Raw genomic sequence first — 17,277 nt, forward strand, 5'->3', positions numbered from 1 at the left:
GTCCGAGTCCTGGCCCAAGTGAGTCAAGGCCCGAGTCCAAGCCCAAGTGAGTCCAGGCCCGAGTCCAAGCCCAAGTGAGTCCAGGCCCGAGTCCAAGCCCAAGTGAGTCCAGGCCCGAGTCCAAGCCCAAGTGAGTCCAGGCCCGAGTCCAAGCCCAAGTGAGTCCAGGCCCGAGTCCAGGCCCAAGTGAGTCCAGGCCCGAGTCCAGGCCCAAGTGAGTCCAGGCCTGAGTCCAAGCCCGAGTCAAGGCCCGAGTCCAAGCCCAAGTGAGTCCAGGCCTGAGTCCAAGCCCGAGTCAAGGCCCGAGTCCAAGCCCGAGTGAGTCCAGGCCCGAGTCCAGGCCCGAGTCAAGGCCCGAGTCCAAGCCCAAGTGAGTCCAGGCCCGAGTCCAGGCCCGAGTCCAAGCCCGAGTCCAGGCCCGAGTCAAAGCCCGAGTCCAGGCCCGAGTCAAAGCCCGAGTCCAGGCCCGAGTCAAAGCCCGAGTCAAAGCCCGAGTCCAGGCCCGAGTCAAAGCCCGAGTCCAGGCCTGTCACTGGAGGGTCAGCATCCCCGCCTCCCTGCCTTCCAACGCCAGTAGAAGAAGAGTGGAGAACGGCCTTCTCCGCTACAGCCGTCTGCCACTTTTGTTTTCTTGCTTTCCACGTTCCCCAGGAGACGGCGTGGATCACACCACTGCAGTGGGAACAGAGGGCAGGTACCTGGTGGCGCTGGTGGAGGCGGTTGGTTTGGCCACGCTTGGGCTGGGGGTCCTGACGCTGGCATAGGTGGTCACTGTGGGGGCGGGGCTCAGCCTGGTGCACACGCTGCCCTGGGCGAAGGCGCTGGCCCGGCGCTCGGTGTTGCCGGGCCGCAGCTGCTGGCTCTGAGACGGCCTGCTGCCTTGTCTGCGCCCCTCCAGGAAGTACGTCAGCATCTGGCCTTTGCCCTTCACGCTGACCTGGCCGCGGCACACGAAGTTGTAGTGGTCTGTAATGAGGCGGTAAACGTCCTCCGTCACCTGGAGGGGAAACACAGAGGTTGATGTTTGATATTTGCTGCATCCTACACACACAGAAATGAGGGTTTCATTTCTAGTTGTTAGAAAACGTACAGAAACGGTCCTTCAGCTGTAAATACCGACGATCTTTGGTGCAATTCTTACTTTTGTACTTACATGTACTTTTGCATGTATTTGCATTTCTTTAAAGTGAAGTCAATGGCTGTGTTCAAAACCGCATACTTCTCCTACTACTCATACTAACTTTTTGAGTTAGTATGCGAGTTTGAGTAAGCGAGAAGTTCCCGGATGCATACTAGATTCTCCTAAATGTTGGGTATGCATCATGAGGTTACTACTCATACTCAAACAACCCAGGATGCAACGTAACGCGACGTTGCCGATCGTCATTTCCTGTCAAAACGGCAGTTTCAAGCTAGCTACAACGAGGGTAGGTTCACTTCCTGTTTTCAAAACAAAAGCACCAATTGTATCGTAATGGCTTTCCCTCTGATAAAAGGCAACGCGTATTTTATTTTGTGAAAATAACCGGAAGTGCGTTGCTCACTGCGGCTAGCTTTAGTAGCGCCGAATTCATGGGAACAAATTTGTAAATAGCCGGTATTTTGTCAGGTTTTCAACACGTTGGGGATCTAAACGACTACTTTCTCACCTGAAAATGTTTCAAATGTTGCTAAAGTTTACAGAGTTTAGAGCTTAAGAGAAATCAGCTTCAGGCCGGCTGATTTCGGCTCGGGCAGGAGCGAAATGCATTGTGGGTAAACGCTCTGCATACTGTCTGATCGATGAGTATGTGGTATGGAAGTATGTAGTATGTAGTTTGCGGTTTCGAACACAGCCAATGTGTTGTTCACAAATGGTGGGGCTGATGGCCCAACCCACACTTCCTTTTAGCATTTTATACCTAAATCGAGTGGTAGAGACGGTTTAATTAGGTTTACTTCCACAAATCTTTACAGTAATGTCATGGAAATATGACAGAATATTAAAGGATTAAAAGTACAAAACCATCACTGACGGATAAATGTAAATGTAAATGTACTTTATTTATACAGCCCTTTACAGACAATCCTTACGATGTACCAAAGTGCTTTACAGCAGATAATAAATAAAGAGAAGAATAAGTAAAAACAAATAAAAACAATAAAGAAACAGTGAAAGCAATAAAATACAACAAAATCGAATAAGATAAAAGTGTCATCATACTACTGGGTATTAAAAGCCATCCTAAATAAGTAGGTTTTTAGCCTAGATGTGAAGAGGCCCATGTCAAAAATAAGACGCAGCATGACGGGGGGCTTATTCCAGAGCCTGGGGGCAGCTTTGGGAAAAGGCTCGCTCACCCCAGGGTTTGTATTCTGACCTGGGCACTTCCAGCAGAAACTGATCTGCTGACCTCAGAGCTCTACCAGGACTGTTAAAAGCTCAGATAAATACGACGGGGCGAGGCCGTTAAGAGCTTTGAAAACAAACATTAAAAGTTTAAAATCAGTTCTATAAAGGACAAGACCTCTACCTTCATTTATAAGGGTGTAGTCCAACATTAGGACTTAAGACAGGGGGAAGCCTAACCCAACACCGGTCTATATTCATCATGCCATGTTGGAAGTTACTGTTGTGGTTGTGACCGGCCATGCATTAATAATACCAGCAGGTCCATTTAAAAGCATTCAAGCAGCTGAGCTGCAGAGTTTGTTGAGCATGTTATGAATGAAACTCGTGATTCTGTACGAGGGAAAGTGAATCAGTTCCTTTTCATTGACAAAAGGGGTAATCATGCGTACATAGAAGTTACATGCGCCAGCCTTTAAGAAAACGTATGAATCCACAATATAATGCACAAAGAAAAAGAAAAAAACTCAAATGAGATCAGATATACGTTTATTTGTGCGTCGCTTTCATGTATTTCTTGGTTTTAAGAGGCCCAAAAATCTGAAGGAAGTATTTTTTTTAATCAATATTAACTAGGGCTGGGCGAGTTAACTCGTTATTATCGCATTAAAGCATTGATTATTTAACGCAGACAAATATTTTAATCGCGCATTAGCGCAGGTTTTATTATTTATTTTAATTTTGTAAAAGTCTGTTGCTCACAGGCTTTTATTTTGTAAAAGTCTGTTGCTCACAGGCTTTTATTTTGTAAAAGTCTGCTGCTCACAGGCTTTTATTTTGTAAAAGTCTGCTGCTCACAGGCTTTTATTTTGTAAAAGTCTGCTGCTGTCTGCTGTGGAACAGGAAAAGAAAGTAATCGGCGGATCCACCAAACATGGAGAAGGGTACGGAACTTTTACTCGGCCATTTTCATTTTAAAGTTCTTCCAGACGGCGGAGTCGACAGAACCAAAGTCATCTGTAAACTCTGCCAAGTTGAATTGTCTTCTCAGCGTAGTAGTTCCAGTCTAAAATATCACTTAAAGGCAAAACACACAACTGATAGCAGCAAGTCATTCAAGGAAACAGACAGTGGAGCGAGGCTTCTACATAAAAACTACAGAAAGATGCTGATGTTAAAAGTGTGTTTGCACAACAAATGTTATGGCACTTTCATTCATATGGGAGCACATTTAAAATAAAACTAAATGCTAAAAGCTATACACTACTTTTGGATTCATTTTTGGATTTTGCGTACAAATGCGATTAATCGTGATTAATCAGGGACATCATGTGATTAATTAGATTAAACATTTTAATCGCTGCCCAGCCCTGATATTAATCAAACACTGTTCATGGTTAGAAAGGCAGGATCTGAACCAGTTCCTACACCTGCTCACCTTTTTCAAATTAGAGTTTAAATTGTACCAAAAGAGAAGCCAAACTGTTATTTGTTTAAGCTTTCCTGATGATCAACTCTTCCACACAGAGCTTCCAAACTTTCCCTATTTTTTATAAACTTTTTTGAAGCCAGAAAAGTTACACACAGTCATTTATATCATAAGATTAGCTCGTTTTTTTTTAGCTAAGACATTACAATCAGTCAGTCAATAAGTGCCAAAATGCAGCTTCACCCACAACTATAGAAAAACCTTCTTTTTACCTCCCGGTCCTGAAGATTAGTCACAAGTTATGCATCAGATTTCAGTCCTCTGCAACCCAAAAGATGTCTCCAGTGATTTAAGCAACGCTCATATTTAAAAATCATTTAGTATCTTTTCCGTGTTTTTTTTTAACTTGAACTTGCCTCTATGCTTTTACTTGCCACCAGTTTGTTCGTATCCTGGGGTCCGGTCGATTAGCCTATGTTGCCTGGGAACCTTTCTAACTGAGCGTAATGACCCGGAAGTATCTGAGTACGGTCTCTAAACACTAAGGAAAGAAGCTCCAATGCTTCCTTAATAATCTCTTTGAGCAGAGGACACACCGGACCATCTTTTATCAAAGGAGATAATTCTATCCCACAATTCTTTGCAGGTACGCACGATTATTTTCATCCGGTTGCGCCAACTGTGATTCATGTGGATGAAAATGAGGATATGATATATATGCTGCATCAGATTAACGTAACAACATGAAAAGATTGTAATAGATGAAGAATCTAAAGTGCTTTTTGAAGGACGTTGGCTGAACGTTTGTAATTTCGGTGTTGCAGAGCAGCTCGGCCTTGAGGAGTTTTCCTTCCATCTCACCTTAACCCCATGAGGTTTTTTCACAAGTCAAGGAAAAGAATTTAGGAAAAGACCCCAAACTGTGAGCGTCGGCCACAGATTCTTCTTCTTTTGCTGGATCTAGACTCCACAGTGACTCACATTCCATCTAGTGGTAGACGGTGGTATTGCAATACATTCTGGTCCATCCTTAAAGGATTCATCTTAAGCATAGAAAGCATAGTATCTCAATCTAAATTTAAAATAACTTATTGCTTTTTTTCATGTGTTCTTGGAATTTTGTTGCATCGTATCTTACAATGCAGGAGCTTTTGACAGGGTCACATCCTGAAGAAAAGAAGCAGGAAATGGACACAGCTGAGGAATACCTGGATCTTTCCTTGTACTCCGGTACTGTCCATCCTGCTGGCCACATTCACCGTGTTTCCCCAGATGTCGTACTGAGGTCTCCTGGCTCCAATCACTCCTGCCACCACTGGGCCCACGTTGATACCTGGAGTGAACACAGACCACGGTGTTTACATGATTAAGAACGAGGGAGCTTTAACCTGTTTTCTCTTTCTTTGCTCGTCAAAATTTAAATACGTCTCACTGAATCTGGGATCAGAAGGTGAAAATGATGTAAAACCCACACCGACTGTAGAACTTCAGTTCATTTGTCCGGTAATAAACACAAAGAAACACACAATCAAGCATGCTTTCAGTCAGTGGGGTCACATGGCACTGAAAGGATCGGATAATTGGCTAAATTAGAACAAGAATGAGTTGAGCAAGGGTAATTATCCTTGGATATAAGGCGGTGAATGAATGGAATCAAACTCAGGCATTCGAGAAAATGGCGAACGAAGAGCAAGATGAAGCTACGTCCCTCTACATTTGGTCTGTGATGAGCTGCTTGTTGCACAAACTCGATGCCCAACGGAGCATTCTCCATCGCGTTGTTTGTTTCTTTCTGACGGCGACAACAACAGTAACATCGTCTTCTTTGACTTCCGGGTCACGACCCCGGGAAAAAATCTCGAGTCTAATTCGCCACGTGCTTCAGCCGGAAAAGGGTGGAATGCCCTCTCCGGGTCGGGAATGAGATCCTTCCCCAAGTGGAGGAGTTCAAGTATCTCGGGGTCTTGTTCACGAGTGAGGGACGAATGGAGCAGGAGATTGACAGACGGATCGGTGCGGCGTCTGCAGTGATGCGGGCTCTGCACCGGCCCGTCGTGGTGAAGAAGGAGCTGAGCCAGAAGGAGAAGCTCTCGATTTACCGGTCAATCTATGTTCCTACCCTCACCTATGGTCACGAGCTGTGGGTAGTGACCGAAAGAACGAGATCGCGAATACAAGCGGCCGAAATGAGTTTCCTCCGCAGGGTGTCTGGGCTCTCCCTTAGAGATAGGGTGAGAAGCTCGGTCATCCGGGAGGGGCTCAGAGTAGAACCGCTGCTCCTCCGCATCCAGAGGAGTCAGATGAGGTGGCTCGGGCATCTAGTGAGAATGCCTCCTGGACGCCTCCCCGGTGAGGTGTTCAGGGCCCGTCCCACTGGGAGGAGGCCCGGGGAAGACCCAGGACACGTTGGAGAGACTATGTTTCTCGGCTGGCCTGGGAACGCCTCGGGGTCCCCCCAGAAGAGCTGGAGGAAGTGGCCGGGGACAGGGACGTCTGGGTTTCTCTGCTCAAGCTGCTGCCCCCGCGACCCGATCCCCGGACCAGCGGAAGATGATGGATGGATGGATGGATGGATGGATGGCTTCAGCGTCTACAAGCAGGTTTAGAGTGACTTTCAACCCAGTTATCTCGGGTCTTAATCCAATCCGATCCAATTTCTTGCCAGATTAAGGTGTCTACATGCACTTAATAACTCAATCTTATTGTAATTTAGCCAATAATCCGATCCTTTCAGTGCCATGTGACCCAGGTCAGAGTAATCAGTTAACCATCCGTGCATGAGTTGGGGGTGAGGAAGGAAACCCGAGCATTAAATTACATAACCGAAGCAGATAGAAGGAGAACAACTACGCTTTGTTGTCCTCCCAAAGGAAATGATCAGTTACATAATAAACCTTATTTACCCATCTGTAAGGCTCTAAATGATTACACCCTGTAGTGTAAGCTTAGAATCATATTCAGAGGCTTAAATTACACACAGGCCACAGGAATTATTAATCAATCCACCTGAAAGGAGTTTCAGGACTTCTGTTAAGGATATCAGTGCATGTTAGACAGCTGACTCAGAGCGGGGCCTCCGCAGTAACATGGCACGGAGCACACAGGACATCCAGTGTTGCGTAAATTACCGAAAGTTTCTGCAGAGTTGGCTCGGCCAATGGACACGGAGCCCCACTCTGCAGACAGGATAGAAGTGTGTACACCAGGTTAAGAGTGGGATTAAACAAGGACTCCTGTCACAGGATACCTAACACAATGGGGCCCAGAACTCCAGGTCTGGCTGCTACGAGTTTCCTGAAGAGAAGCTTCTCTCTGTGATGCATTTCCTGGCAAACTTACTGGCACCGAGCCTCCACGGTGTCCTGTGCAGCAGGTCAGAAGGCCTGACACAGGTGCTCATTATGTTCAGTAGGCCAGTGTGTCTCTCCCTCACTCACCGACTCTCAGCACAAAGTCGTTGTAGGACTGGTAGTTGATGGCGTCCAGGACGTCAAACATCTCAACGGCAAAGTCTGACACCGTGCACAAATGTGAGGTGACGGACTTCTTCCCCTATGAATCAGAAAAGCACACATTAACGACGTTGTTGACCTCCTTTTCTGTTACCCTGACCCGGCTACGTGCACGAGTGTCAACAGCAGCGGCCACAGAGGCGTGCACCAGGGTTTTCCCCAAAAAACAGCAGCTGCCACCGAGTGTTGAGTAAGTTTGTTTCGAGCCCTGCAGAAGGTGCAGAAAGGACTCTTTTGTTTGTCGGCTTTGCGGGGTTTAAGGAAACTTTATAAATGCAGAAATGCTGACGCCATAGAGGCCGGTAATCCCTCGCAGAGGATTATGTGGACTGAAATGTCGCAGTGTTATAAATAGAAAACAAAAAATAACAACAATGCAGTTTTAAAAAGTGCCGTAAGAACACACTGGAGCTCATACAGGATCTAAATATAGCTACTGCATGTGTACCTTGGAGGCAGTTGTGGGAACCAGCCCTACTGCAGCCATGTATGTACTGCCGATGGTCTTGATTTTCTCAATGTCCCTGTAGCACTCTTTATCCATCAGCTGGAAGAAACAAAGGGAGGAGGAGAAACGGGATGGGAAATAAGAGGGAAACCGTTCCTGATTTTGCACATTTCAGATGACAGATGGGCCGAAGATTCAGCTCACATTTGTAAATATAATAAGTTGTGCTGGCAAATAATCCAAATGCAATTCAAGATGGTCCATTTGTGTTTTTGTAAATTAATGCTTTACGTTGCCGTTTATAGATTCAGGCAAGGCCGAACGTCATCTGTAAGTAATCCCTCAATTTTGAAGAACTTTCCCAACCGCGACCGTTGCTGATTATATTGCATCAATAAACAGTATTTTTTTTTCATAGCCACAATGTCATCTTTAAAAATGACATTATGGATGTCACACAGAGCTGAGGCTTCCCTCAGAGCAGCGGGCAGACATGCGATCTGCAAGGGGGAAAATATATAAAAACAGCTGGTTTAATGGATGGAACCAATCGTTTCACTCACCTCATCAAAGTCAGCGATGATCTCATTGAGCAGCCTCAGGCACTCGACTCCCATGTTGTTCCCGTCCAGCTCGATGTAGAAGTCGTTAAAGTTGGCGATGGAGGCGAACAACACTCCCACTTGAGCGTAGGACTGGTAGTACAGGTCCTGGAGGGGGGACAGTTAGACACGTGTCACTTCACCCAAAGGACAAAACAGCTATGGGCTCACGTGAAAAAAGCCTCGTTTCCACTATGCAGTCCGGTACGGTCTCTTTGGGGTCAGCTTCTCCAAAGCCTGAGTTTGTTGTTGTTGTTGGTGGTGAAGAGGTCAACAGGAAGTGGCTCTATTAGCAACAGTTGGAATGGGTACAGCGCCACCTATCATACCGGGGCATGACACGCTTTGTGCCTCTGATCCCATTCATTCACCGCCATATATCCAAGGAGAATTACCCTTGCTCAACTCATTCTTATTGTAATTTAGCCAATTATCCGATCCTTTCAGTGCCATGTGACCCAACTGAGTGTGGAAGTGGAATCAACAGCCAACCTGTTACACTGGTAACATGGTTCGTTATTGCGTATTTCCAAATTGCTGATCTGATAATCCTGCCATGTTGCACAAAACTAGCAGCAGCAAACTCTGTGTGAAGTTAGCCGACCGTCACAGAGCACGGAGTGAATGAGCTGTGCTGCAGCGGCGGCGCGCGTTGATGACATCATCCCAGTACACGCGTGTGTAGAAAGCCCCCGATAACAACAACACGGCAGCTCTGAGCTCTAAATATCTTCCGAAGGACGCCGACTTTCACCAAACTGTTATCGGTGAGTAGATGAACGTCAGAAATAAGGTCCAGGTTTAAAAAAAAAAAAAAGAACTTCCCCTTTAAGTTAGATGCCCTTAAAATATCAAACATGCTTTGTAACAACACAAGGACGGCTGAGGACAACATGTGCACTGAAAATGTATTTTAATCACTACGTTTAGAGCAGCGAAACTTTGAAGTCCCTCTGTTGTGTTCTGAGTACAGTGTATGGGTGAACTTTAGCCCAGAGGAAAGAGAGGAAGCCTTTCTATACACTGGAGCTCTGTGGGGTCCCCAATGCGCTGGAAACACACTTCCTGGCTTCCTGCCCCCAGTGTTTAACAATCTCAGAGTCAGCTGATCCCCGCACTGACTGATGCATAGACTGTCGAAGAACAAAAATAGAACTATTTCATCTTTTTATTTCCATTTTCAACAGTTCTATCAGTGAAAAAATAACCTTTAAAATACCTTCACAACTCAGCTGATAAAATACTATATTTTGCTTTGGGAAGATGTTTGAAGGTCGTTTATCAAAGCAAATTTAAGTTGCACTTACAGTATATATCCTCAGTGCTTTGTTTTTTGGAGGTGGGAATTATAATGTGTTGTTTTTAATGCTCTTTTTTCTACTTTGTTTTTCCCATTCAAACCCAGTAACTCACTTTGTGCTGCAGCTACGTTCAGTTTGCATGAAAAACTCGTAAATCAGGGCCAATGTGAGACCCAACTGTTGCACATATACCTGAAGAGCCAAAGGTGTAAGTTCTCCAGATGTTTTATGGTGGCTTTAATTCATTGATCACAGCTGACCTGTGATCGATGAATTAAAGCCACCTCCATTGGTTCACTAAAGACTTTTAAGATCAATATCAGAATAATATAGTTTCACATAGGGCTGGGCGAGTTAACTCGTTACTATCGCGTTAACTCGCTAATTATTTAATGTCGATAAATATTTGATCGCGCATTAATGCTGTTTTAAAAAAATAAATATTTATTATTATTTTTAGGGGCTTTTGTGTCTTTTATGGATAGGAAAGTTCAGAGAGACAGGAAGCAGGGGGCAGAGAGAGGGGGAACGACATGCAGCACAGGGCCGTCCGATGCGGGACTCGAACCGGGACCAGCTGCAGCGAGGACTGTTTTATTATTTATTTTATTTTGTAAAAGTCTGTTACTCACAGGCTTTTATTTTGTAAAAGTCTGTTGCTCACAGGCTTTTATTTTGTAAAAGTCTGTTACTCACAGGCTTTTATTTTGTAAAAGTTTGTTGCTGTCTGTTGTGGAACAGGAAAAGAAAGTAATCGGCGGATCCACCAAACATGGAGAAGGGTACGGAACTTTTACTCGGCCATTTTCATCTTAAAGTTCTTCCAGACGGCGGAGTCGACAGAACCAAAGACATCTGTAAACACTGCCAAGTTGAATTGTCTTCTCAGCGTAGTAGTTCCAGTCTAAAATATCACTTAAAGGCAAAACACACAACTGATAGCAGCAAGTCATTCAAGGAAACAGACAGTGGAGCGAGGCTTCTACATAAAAACTACAGAAAGATGCTGATGTTAAAAGTGTGTTTGCACAACAAATGTTATGGCACTTTCATTCATATGGCAGCACATTTAAAATAAAACTAAATGCTAAAAGCTATACACTACTTTTGAATTCATTTTTGGATTTTGCGTACAAATGCGATTAATCGTGATTAATCAGGGAAATCATGTGATTAATTAGATTAAACATTTTAATTGTTGCCCAGCCCTATTTTCACACCTTTAATGCAGCAGGTGTGAAATTACCATAACCCGACTCCTCTGATCAAATCGGCACCAAACTCGGGTGTTTGAGGAGCGTCTGAGTCATGTTTTTGTTCCAGAAGCTCTTCAGACGTTCTGTGGATGCTCACCATGTTCCTGGGGTTCGACATGAGGAAGTGTTGGGCCACGTGAGCCGGCAGCAGGTTGAACAGGATCCTCTTGTTGTCCAGCTTCACCTTCTCCATGTCGTCCCTCTCCTCCTCCGCCTGGACTCCATCAGCAGCGACACAACACACAAACACATTTTGGGTCCTTTTACAGAGTGATGCACGTGGTTATCCAAAGTGAAACTGACTTTGGGAACATTGAACATTGGGGAGAGATGTAATTGCTTGTCCTTATCACTAGAGGGAGATAATGATTTGCAAACAAGACAAACACACAGTCTTTCTTAAAATAGAAACATTCAGTCTCTCTCCATCTGACTGTAAACTGGAGATAAAACCTGCAGCGTATCAATGAATCTATCAGAAAAGGGAATTACAGCTAAACTGAATACATTCATTAAGATTTAATTTGACACTGTAAAATAAGCAGACATCATCAGTTTAGATACAGAACATGACCATTTGCTGAACCACAATCATAAGAGAAAGAAATAATTCTTTCAAATATCAGGAACTAGCTCATCTGTATTGGATACTCCAGATTTTACAGGCATAAATCTAGCCAACACATTGATTAAAAGTGCTTATTTTCCTCGGAAACACTCAAGTTGACAGCAAATGATTTATGTAGGTTGCTTAAAGACACCAAAGTACCATCCGTAAGACAGATGGCCAGCCTTTGCTGCCACTTGAGCTACTGCTACCTCAGAATTGATCACATTACATTAGTTTAAAATATATTTCTTAACCATTCAAGACCAGAGAAAACATGTCGCTTCCACCCAGACTTTGAGTGACGTTTCAATCATTTACAATGTTTAACCTGAAATAACATCTGTGAAAAACAGCAAAGATAACACAGTGTGACAGACAGAAAACAGGATTTCTGCAGCAACACGGTGATTCCCAAAGAGCTGTTAGCTGAAAACTTGGCATTAACTCTGACCTATGACTCATTCAGGCAGGAAAAAGGCTCCTAACTCGAGGGATGAACCAGTGTTGTGTCCACACGGAACAGACAACTTAGCAAAGAAGCCATTTTAAACCGGATCTTTAGGCACTTTGTTCCCAGCAGCCTGTCACAGAGACACATCATTTGTTCCCATTTCTTTAGCTGCATCTGTGAAAAACAGCTTCATAGTTTCAACTTTTTTGTACATTTACGTTAAAACTGCTTTCAGTTACCAAAAGAGTCAAATTAATATAAGAAATTCTGTCTAAAAATCCCCAAAAAATGAATGTTATCACGTCTAAAAGTAGAAAAGTAGGAAAGAACAGACAATAATAAGAATTATATGTTATTCAACATCAAGAAAAAGTAAATAAGATTCAATTTAAAGCTTAAAAAGGAATATAAGATATAATCTAATGACTAATTATGGAAAAATTAATATAAATTAAATGATGAAACTGCTTTATGCCACCAGAAATGAATAATCTAGAAGCTCTTTGTGGGTTTTAGACTGGAATTAAGATTTGTTCCCATTTCTTTAGCTGCATGTGTGAAAAACAGCAAAGATAACACAGTGTGACAGACAGAAAACAGGATTTCTGCAGCAACAAGGTGATTCCCAAAGAGCTGTTAGCTGAAAACTTGGCATATCTCAGCATGGTGTGCAGTGTGTCCTTAAAACATTTGAGGAAACTGGACAAGTGGAGGGCAAAAGAAGAAGTGTCAGCAGCCGTTTCCTCTTTTTGTGACAATGTATAAAGAAATAAAAGTTGCATCCATTCCTTAGCAGAGTAATTGACGATCATATTATAAAGAAAAGTGAATGATTTGTTGCTACAAACACAGACTGACCTGAGTTGCCCAGAGATAGTCGAGCCGCAGCTTAAGGTCCAGCTGTCTTGAGTGAAGAACCAGAGCTCCAGAAAACAGCAGGACTGCCAACACAGGATCGTAACCTCGAGTGTGGAGAAAGCCACCGCTGGAAAACGGAAAAAAAACACACAAAAACAGAATGAGTCAGATTTGTTTCTCCGCAGTTTTAATGTTGTTTATTCACACTTTTGAGGAAATTATGGAAGACTGATTTAAAATATGGAACGAATAAGAAAGAAAAAGAAAAACAAGCGTTTAAAAAAATAAATAATAATAATTCACCTGAAATAGAATAGAATAGAAAAATACTTTATTCATCCCCCAATGGGGGAAAATTCAAATTAGTCAAATAGCTCAAAAAAAATATTAATATTTACAATGATTGTATATTAACAATAATAATAAAAATACTACTACTAACTAATAATAACATTACATGACTAAATAAATAAAAATAAATAAATAATAATAATAAATAATAATAATAATAAAAATTAGAATTAGAATTTAAAAAAAATTAAGAAGAGTAAGAGAAATAAGTGGATGTAAAAATCAAACAGTTAAGAAACTTGAAAAAAAAAACATCTTTTCCACAACAAGCACCACATCAGATGCAGTCTCACCCCACGGCTTGGCGATAGCCACTGGTTTCCATGACAACTGTGTAGGTGACAGAGAGGAGGAGGAGCAGCAGGATCTTGGGGAGCGACGACACACGGAGGTAAGGGACCACGGTGAGGGTGCCGGCCACACAGGACAGCAGGGCGTAGGCCATGTTGGGGCCGGCCCCGTCCCCCGCTGTGCTGTTGGGAGGTTCGACCCCGAGAGCGTCAGCGGGGACGTCCTCCACAAAGCGGCTGGAGTTGGTCTCAACTCTTCCCCATGGTACACAACCCACCTGGAAGGAAATAAGCCGGGTGAGACGACGATTCAATGGATCCACAGCTCATCCTATATCAGATGCTCCATTTCTACACCAGGCTACTTTACAGGAGTCGCCGGCTGTGTTCGAAACCGCATACTACATACTACATACTTCCATACTGCATACTCATCGATCAGACAGTATGCGGAGAGTTTACCCACAATGCATTTCGCTCCTGCCCGAGCCGAAATCAGCCGGCCTGAAGCTGATTTCCCTTAAGCTCTAAACTCTGTAAACTTTAGCAACATTTGAAACATTTTCAGGAGAGAAAGTAGTCGTTTAGATCCCCAACGTGTTGAAACGCTAACAAAATACCGGCTATTTACAATTTCGTTCCCACGAATTCAGCGCTACTAAAGCTAGCCGCAGTGAGCAACGCACTTCCGGTTATTTTCACAAAATAAAATACCCGTTGCCTTTTATCATAGGGAAAGCCATTACGATACAATTGGTGCTTTTGTTTTGAAAACAGGAAGTGAACCTACCCTCGTTGCAGCTAGCTTGAAACTGCCGTTTTGACAGGAAGTGACGATCGGCGACGTCACATTACGTTGCATCTTGGGTAGTTTGAGTATGAGTAGTAACCTCATGATGCATACCCAACATTTCGGAGAATCTAGTATGCATCCGGGAACTTCTCGCTTACTCAAACTCGCATACTAACTCAAAAAGTTAGTAGGAGTAGTAGGAGTAAAATGCAGTCACTGTTTCTCATCTAAATATCTCCTCTGCCACCCGGCAGGGTGCAGAGAACCCCTTAAAACGTTAACCAATCAGGAGCATGGATTAGTAAGAGAGTAAGATGGTGACTTTAATTTCAACCGGAAAGTTGGATGAATGGGATCAAGGCACAAAGCGTGTCATACCCCGGTATGATAGGTGGCGCTGTACCCATTCCAACTGTTGCTAATAGAGCCACTTCCTGTTGACCTCTTCACCACCAACAACAACAACAAACTCAGGCATTGGAGAAAGATGGAGAACGCAGAGCCAGATGAAGCTACGTCCCTCTACATTTGGTCTGTGATGAGCTGCTTGTTGCACAAACTCGATGCCCAACGGAGCATTCTCCATCGCATTGTTTGTTTCTTTCTGACGGTGACAACAACAGGAATATCGTCTCCTTTGACTTCCGGGTCACGACCCCGGGAAAACATCTGGAGCATGCGCAGAACGCAAAGTCTGATTCACCACGAGCTTCAGCGTCTACAAGCAGGTTTAGAGTGACTTTCAGCCCAGTTATCTCGGGGTCTTAACCCGATCCGATCCAATTTATAGTCAGATTAAGGTGTCTACATGCACTTAATAACTCAGTCTGATTGTAATTTAGCCAATAATCCGATCCTTTCAGTGCCATGTGACCCCACTGACTAAGTGGGGCAATGATTCTAAGTGCTTTATGAAGCCTTTTCAACCTTTTCATAAATTCAAATCACACGTCTTTGATCTCTTATCAGAAAAATGTATCAACCAGTTTATACAATTTATTAGCTTTTTTCTCAAATGTTTAACAGGATCAAAGTCCATGAGACGACGCCACAAAAAGTCTGAAATAACACTTTCTTTCCATATTCATCCATGCATTTGTAATCATGTACAGCCTCTTCCACGAGACCAGAAATGCTTTGCAACACACTATAAATGCACATTTTAATGTGTTTTTAAAGAGCAAACAAAAAAATAACATAAGAAGAGTTTGTTCTTGGATTATTTCACGGTTGTCTTCCTCGGATAGTTTTTATTTGTTGTCATATGAGCTTGGTTCATTGCTGAGGTCACATGGTAACAACCACTGACAGCAGTACCGACTCGGCCATCTAAATCTAAATTTATCACGGGCGTTCTTGACTTCACGAAGGCGGTGAGCGCCAAAAAAACGATGTTAAGAGTGCCAGCAGGTCTTTATAGATCTTTATAGAAGGCACAATTATTGTAAACATCAAATACTGTTGGAGAGTAGCTCTCAGTTCAAGATGAGTCCAACCGATGTCACAATTTGCTGGCACAGCGCATCAGCCCTTAAGGAAGACATGTGGTATGCAAGTCTGGAAAAAGATGAATTTTTCAACACTTTTTGTTTTGTATGCAAAGATGCTCCTCGGTTTGTTTCAAACTCAAACAAATGGGATCCAGGCCACAGACTTACCACGCAGGCCTGGGTAACAGAGTAGGTGAGCAGAGCGAGGATGACACACAGCACCGTTCGGATCTGGATGGTGAGACAGCCCGGTTGGCACTAAAACCAGAGGAGACAGAAGGGAAGGATGAGGCGGAACACAAAGAGTGGGTAAATGAAGCACCTGTTTATCGACTTTAATAGTATTTTGGACACATCATTAGCCACGAGTGGAAATGAGGAGATTTTGTGGAGCTCTATTAAAGGAGACACTAAAGGTTATGATGACCGCCCAATGGAGCATGAAGCCAAGGTGTCATATAAAGGTTAGGCATGTGATCCCGCTGTAAACTAAAGTCTCACCAGTCAGCATTTGTAGCATTATTCACAAAGAAAAACATTATTAGTGAAATGCTGCAAAACAGGTGGGAAAAAGTTTAAAGAAAGTGCTTAAACCGAAAATTTAGGATAACTTTTCATAAATCACTCATATATATAAATGACAGAAATAAACAAAATATGCAGAAAAATCACAACAAAAAGTTATAAAAAGTTACAATTTTACCTGAAAGAGATGCAAAACAGGTGAGAAAAAGTTTAAAGAAAGTGTTTAAACTGAACATTTAGGATTACTTTTCATGTATTGCTCATATATATACTATAAAGTGACAAAAATCTACAAAATATTCAGACAAATCACAACAAAAAGCTATGAAATGATACAATTTTACCTCAAAGAGATGCAAAACAGGTGAGAAAAAGTTTAAAGAAAGTGCTTAAACTGAAAATTTAGGATTACTTTTCATGTATTGCTCATATATATACTTTAATGTGACAAAAATCAACAAAATATGCAGAAAAATCACAACAAAAAGCTATGAAATGTTACAACTTTACCTCAAAGAGATGCAAAACAGCACGCAAAAATAAAATAAAAACACTAAATCACTCAGTTTGAGAAGCAACTACAAAGACAGCCAGCACAACCACAGACTCAAAACAATTCTGATCACTTGTGAAATGATGGCAAAGATACTAAAAACAATCCCACGCAGAATGAGAACAACTGCAAGAGGCAAAAAATATAAATACCTCTGAAAACATGTGAAATAACCAGAGACCTAAAAAGTACAGATATTTAACTACTACGAGTTCCATCTCTCTGAAAACAAGGCCAGTTCTGCAGTTTAAATGTCAAAAACACTCCTAAAATTATGCACAGAGAGACTCGGAAGGACTCAAAACAACCACAAAAATGAAAACAGGGCACTCAAAACGACACTAAAACAGCTCAAAACTCCAAACATTTGTGGAAAGACGCAACTGCAGGGACTTTCAAATGAACCAAAAAGGCATAAAACCATCCCAAAGACATTCAGAACAGCCAGAATGACCTAACAGGAACAAAACAATTCTACA

General features: G+C 42.9%; 1 protein-coding gene across 1 annotated transcript in view; it reads right to left on the bottom strand.

Annotated features, from left to right (window-relative positions):
• Positions 1-470: 470 nt before the first annotated feature.
• adcy1a (adenylate cyclase 1a) overlaps positions 471-17,277 on the bottom strand; it is a 61,099-nt gene continuing 44,292 nt past the window's right edge. The window contains exons 12-20 of the mRNA XM_075484474.1: positions 15,889-15,978; positions 13,441-13,715; positions 12,797-12,923; positions 10,975-11,091; positions 8,282-8,428; positions 7,719-7,817; positions 7,196-7,310; positions 4,967-5,091; positions 471-997 (exon numbers count right to left, since the gene is read on the bottom strand). Of these exons, the coding sequence (XP_075340589.1) occupies positions 665-997; positions 4,967-5,091; positions 7,196-7,310; positions 7,719-7,817; positions 8,282-8,428; positions 10,975-11,091; positions 12,797-12,923; positions 13,441-13,715; positions 15,889-15,978 (1,428 nt within the window). The 3' untranslated portion in view covers positions 471-664. The remainder of the gene's footprint in view (positions 998-4,966; positions 5,092-7,195; positions 7,311-7,718; positions 7,818-8,281; positions 8,429-10,974; positions 11,092-12,796; positions 12,924-13,440; positions 13,716-15,888; positions 15,979-17,277) is intronic.

Source organism: Odontesthes bonariensis, chromosome 15 (assembly GCF_027942865.1).
Source record: "Odontesthes bonariensis isolate fOdoBon6 chromosome 15, fOdoBon6.hap1, whole genome shotgun sequence".
Taxonomy (NCBI): Eukaryota; Metazoa; Chordata; class Actinopteri; order Atheriniformes; family Atherinopsidae; genus Odontesthes; species Odontesthes bonariensis.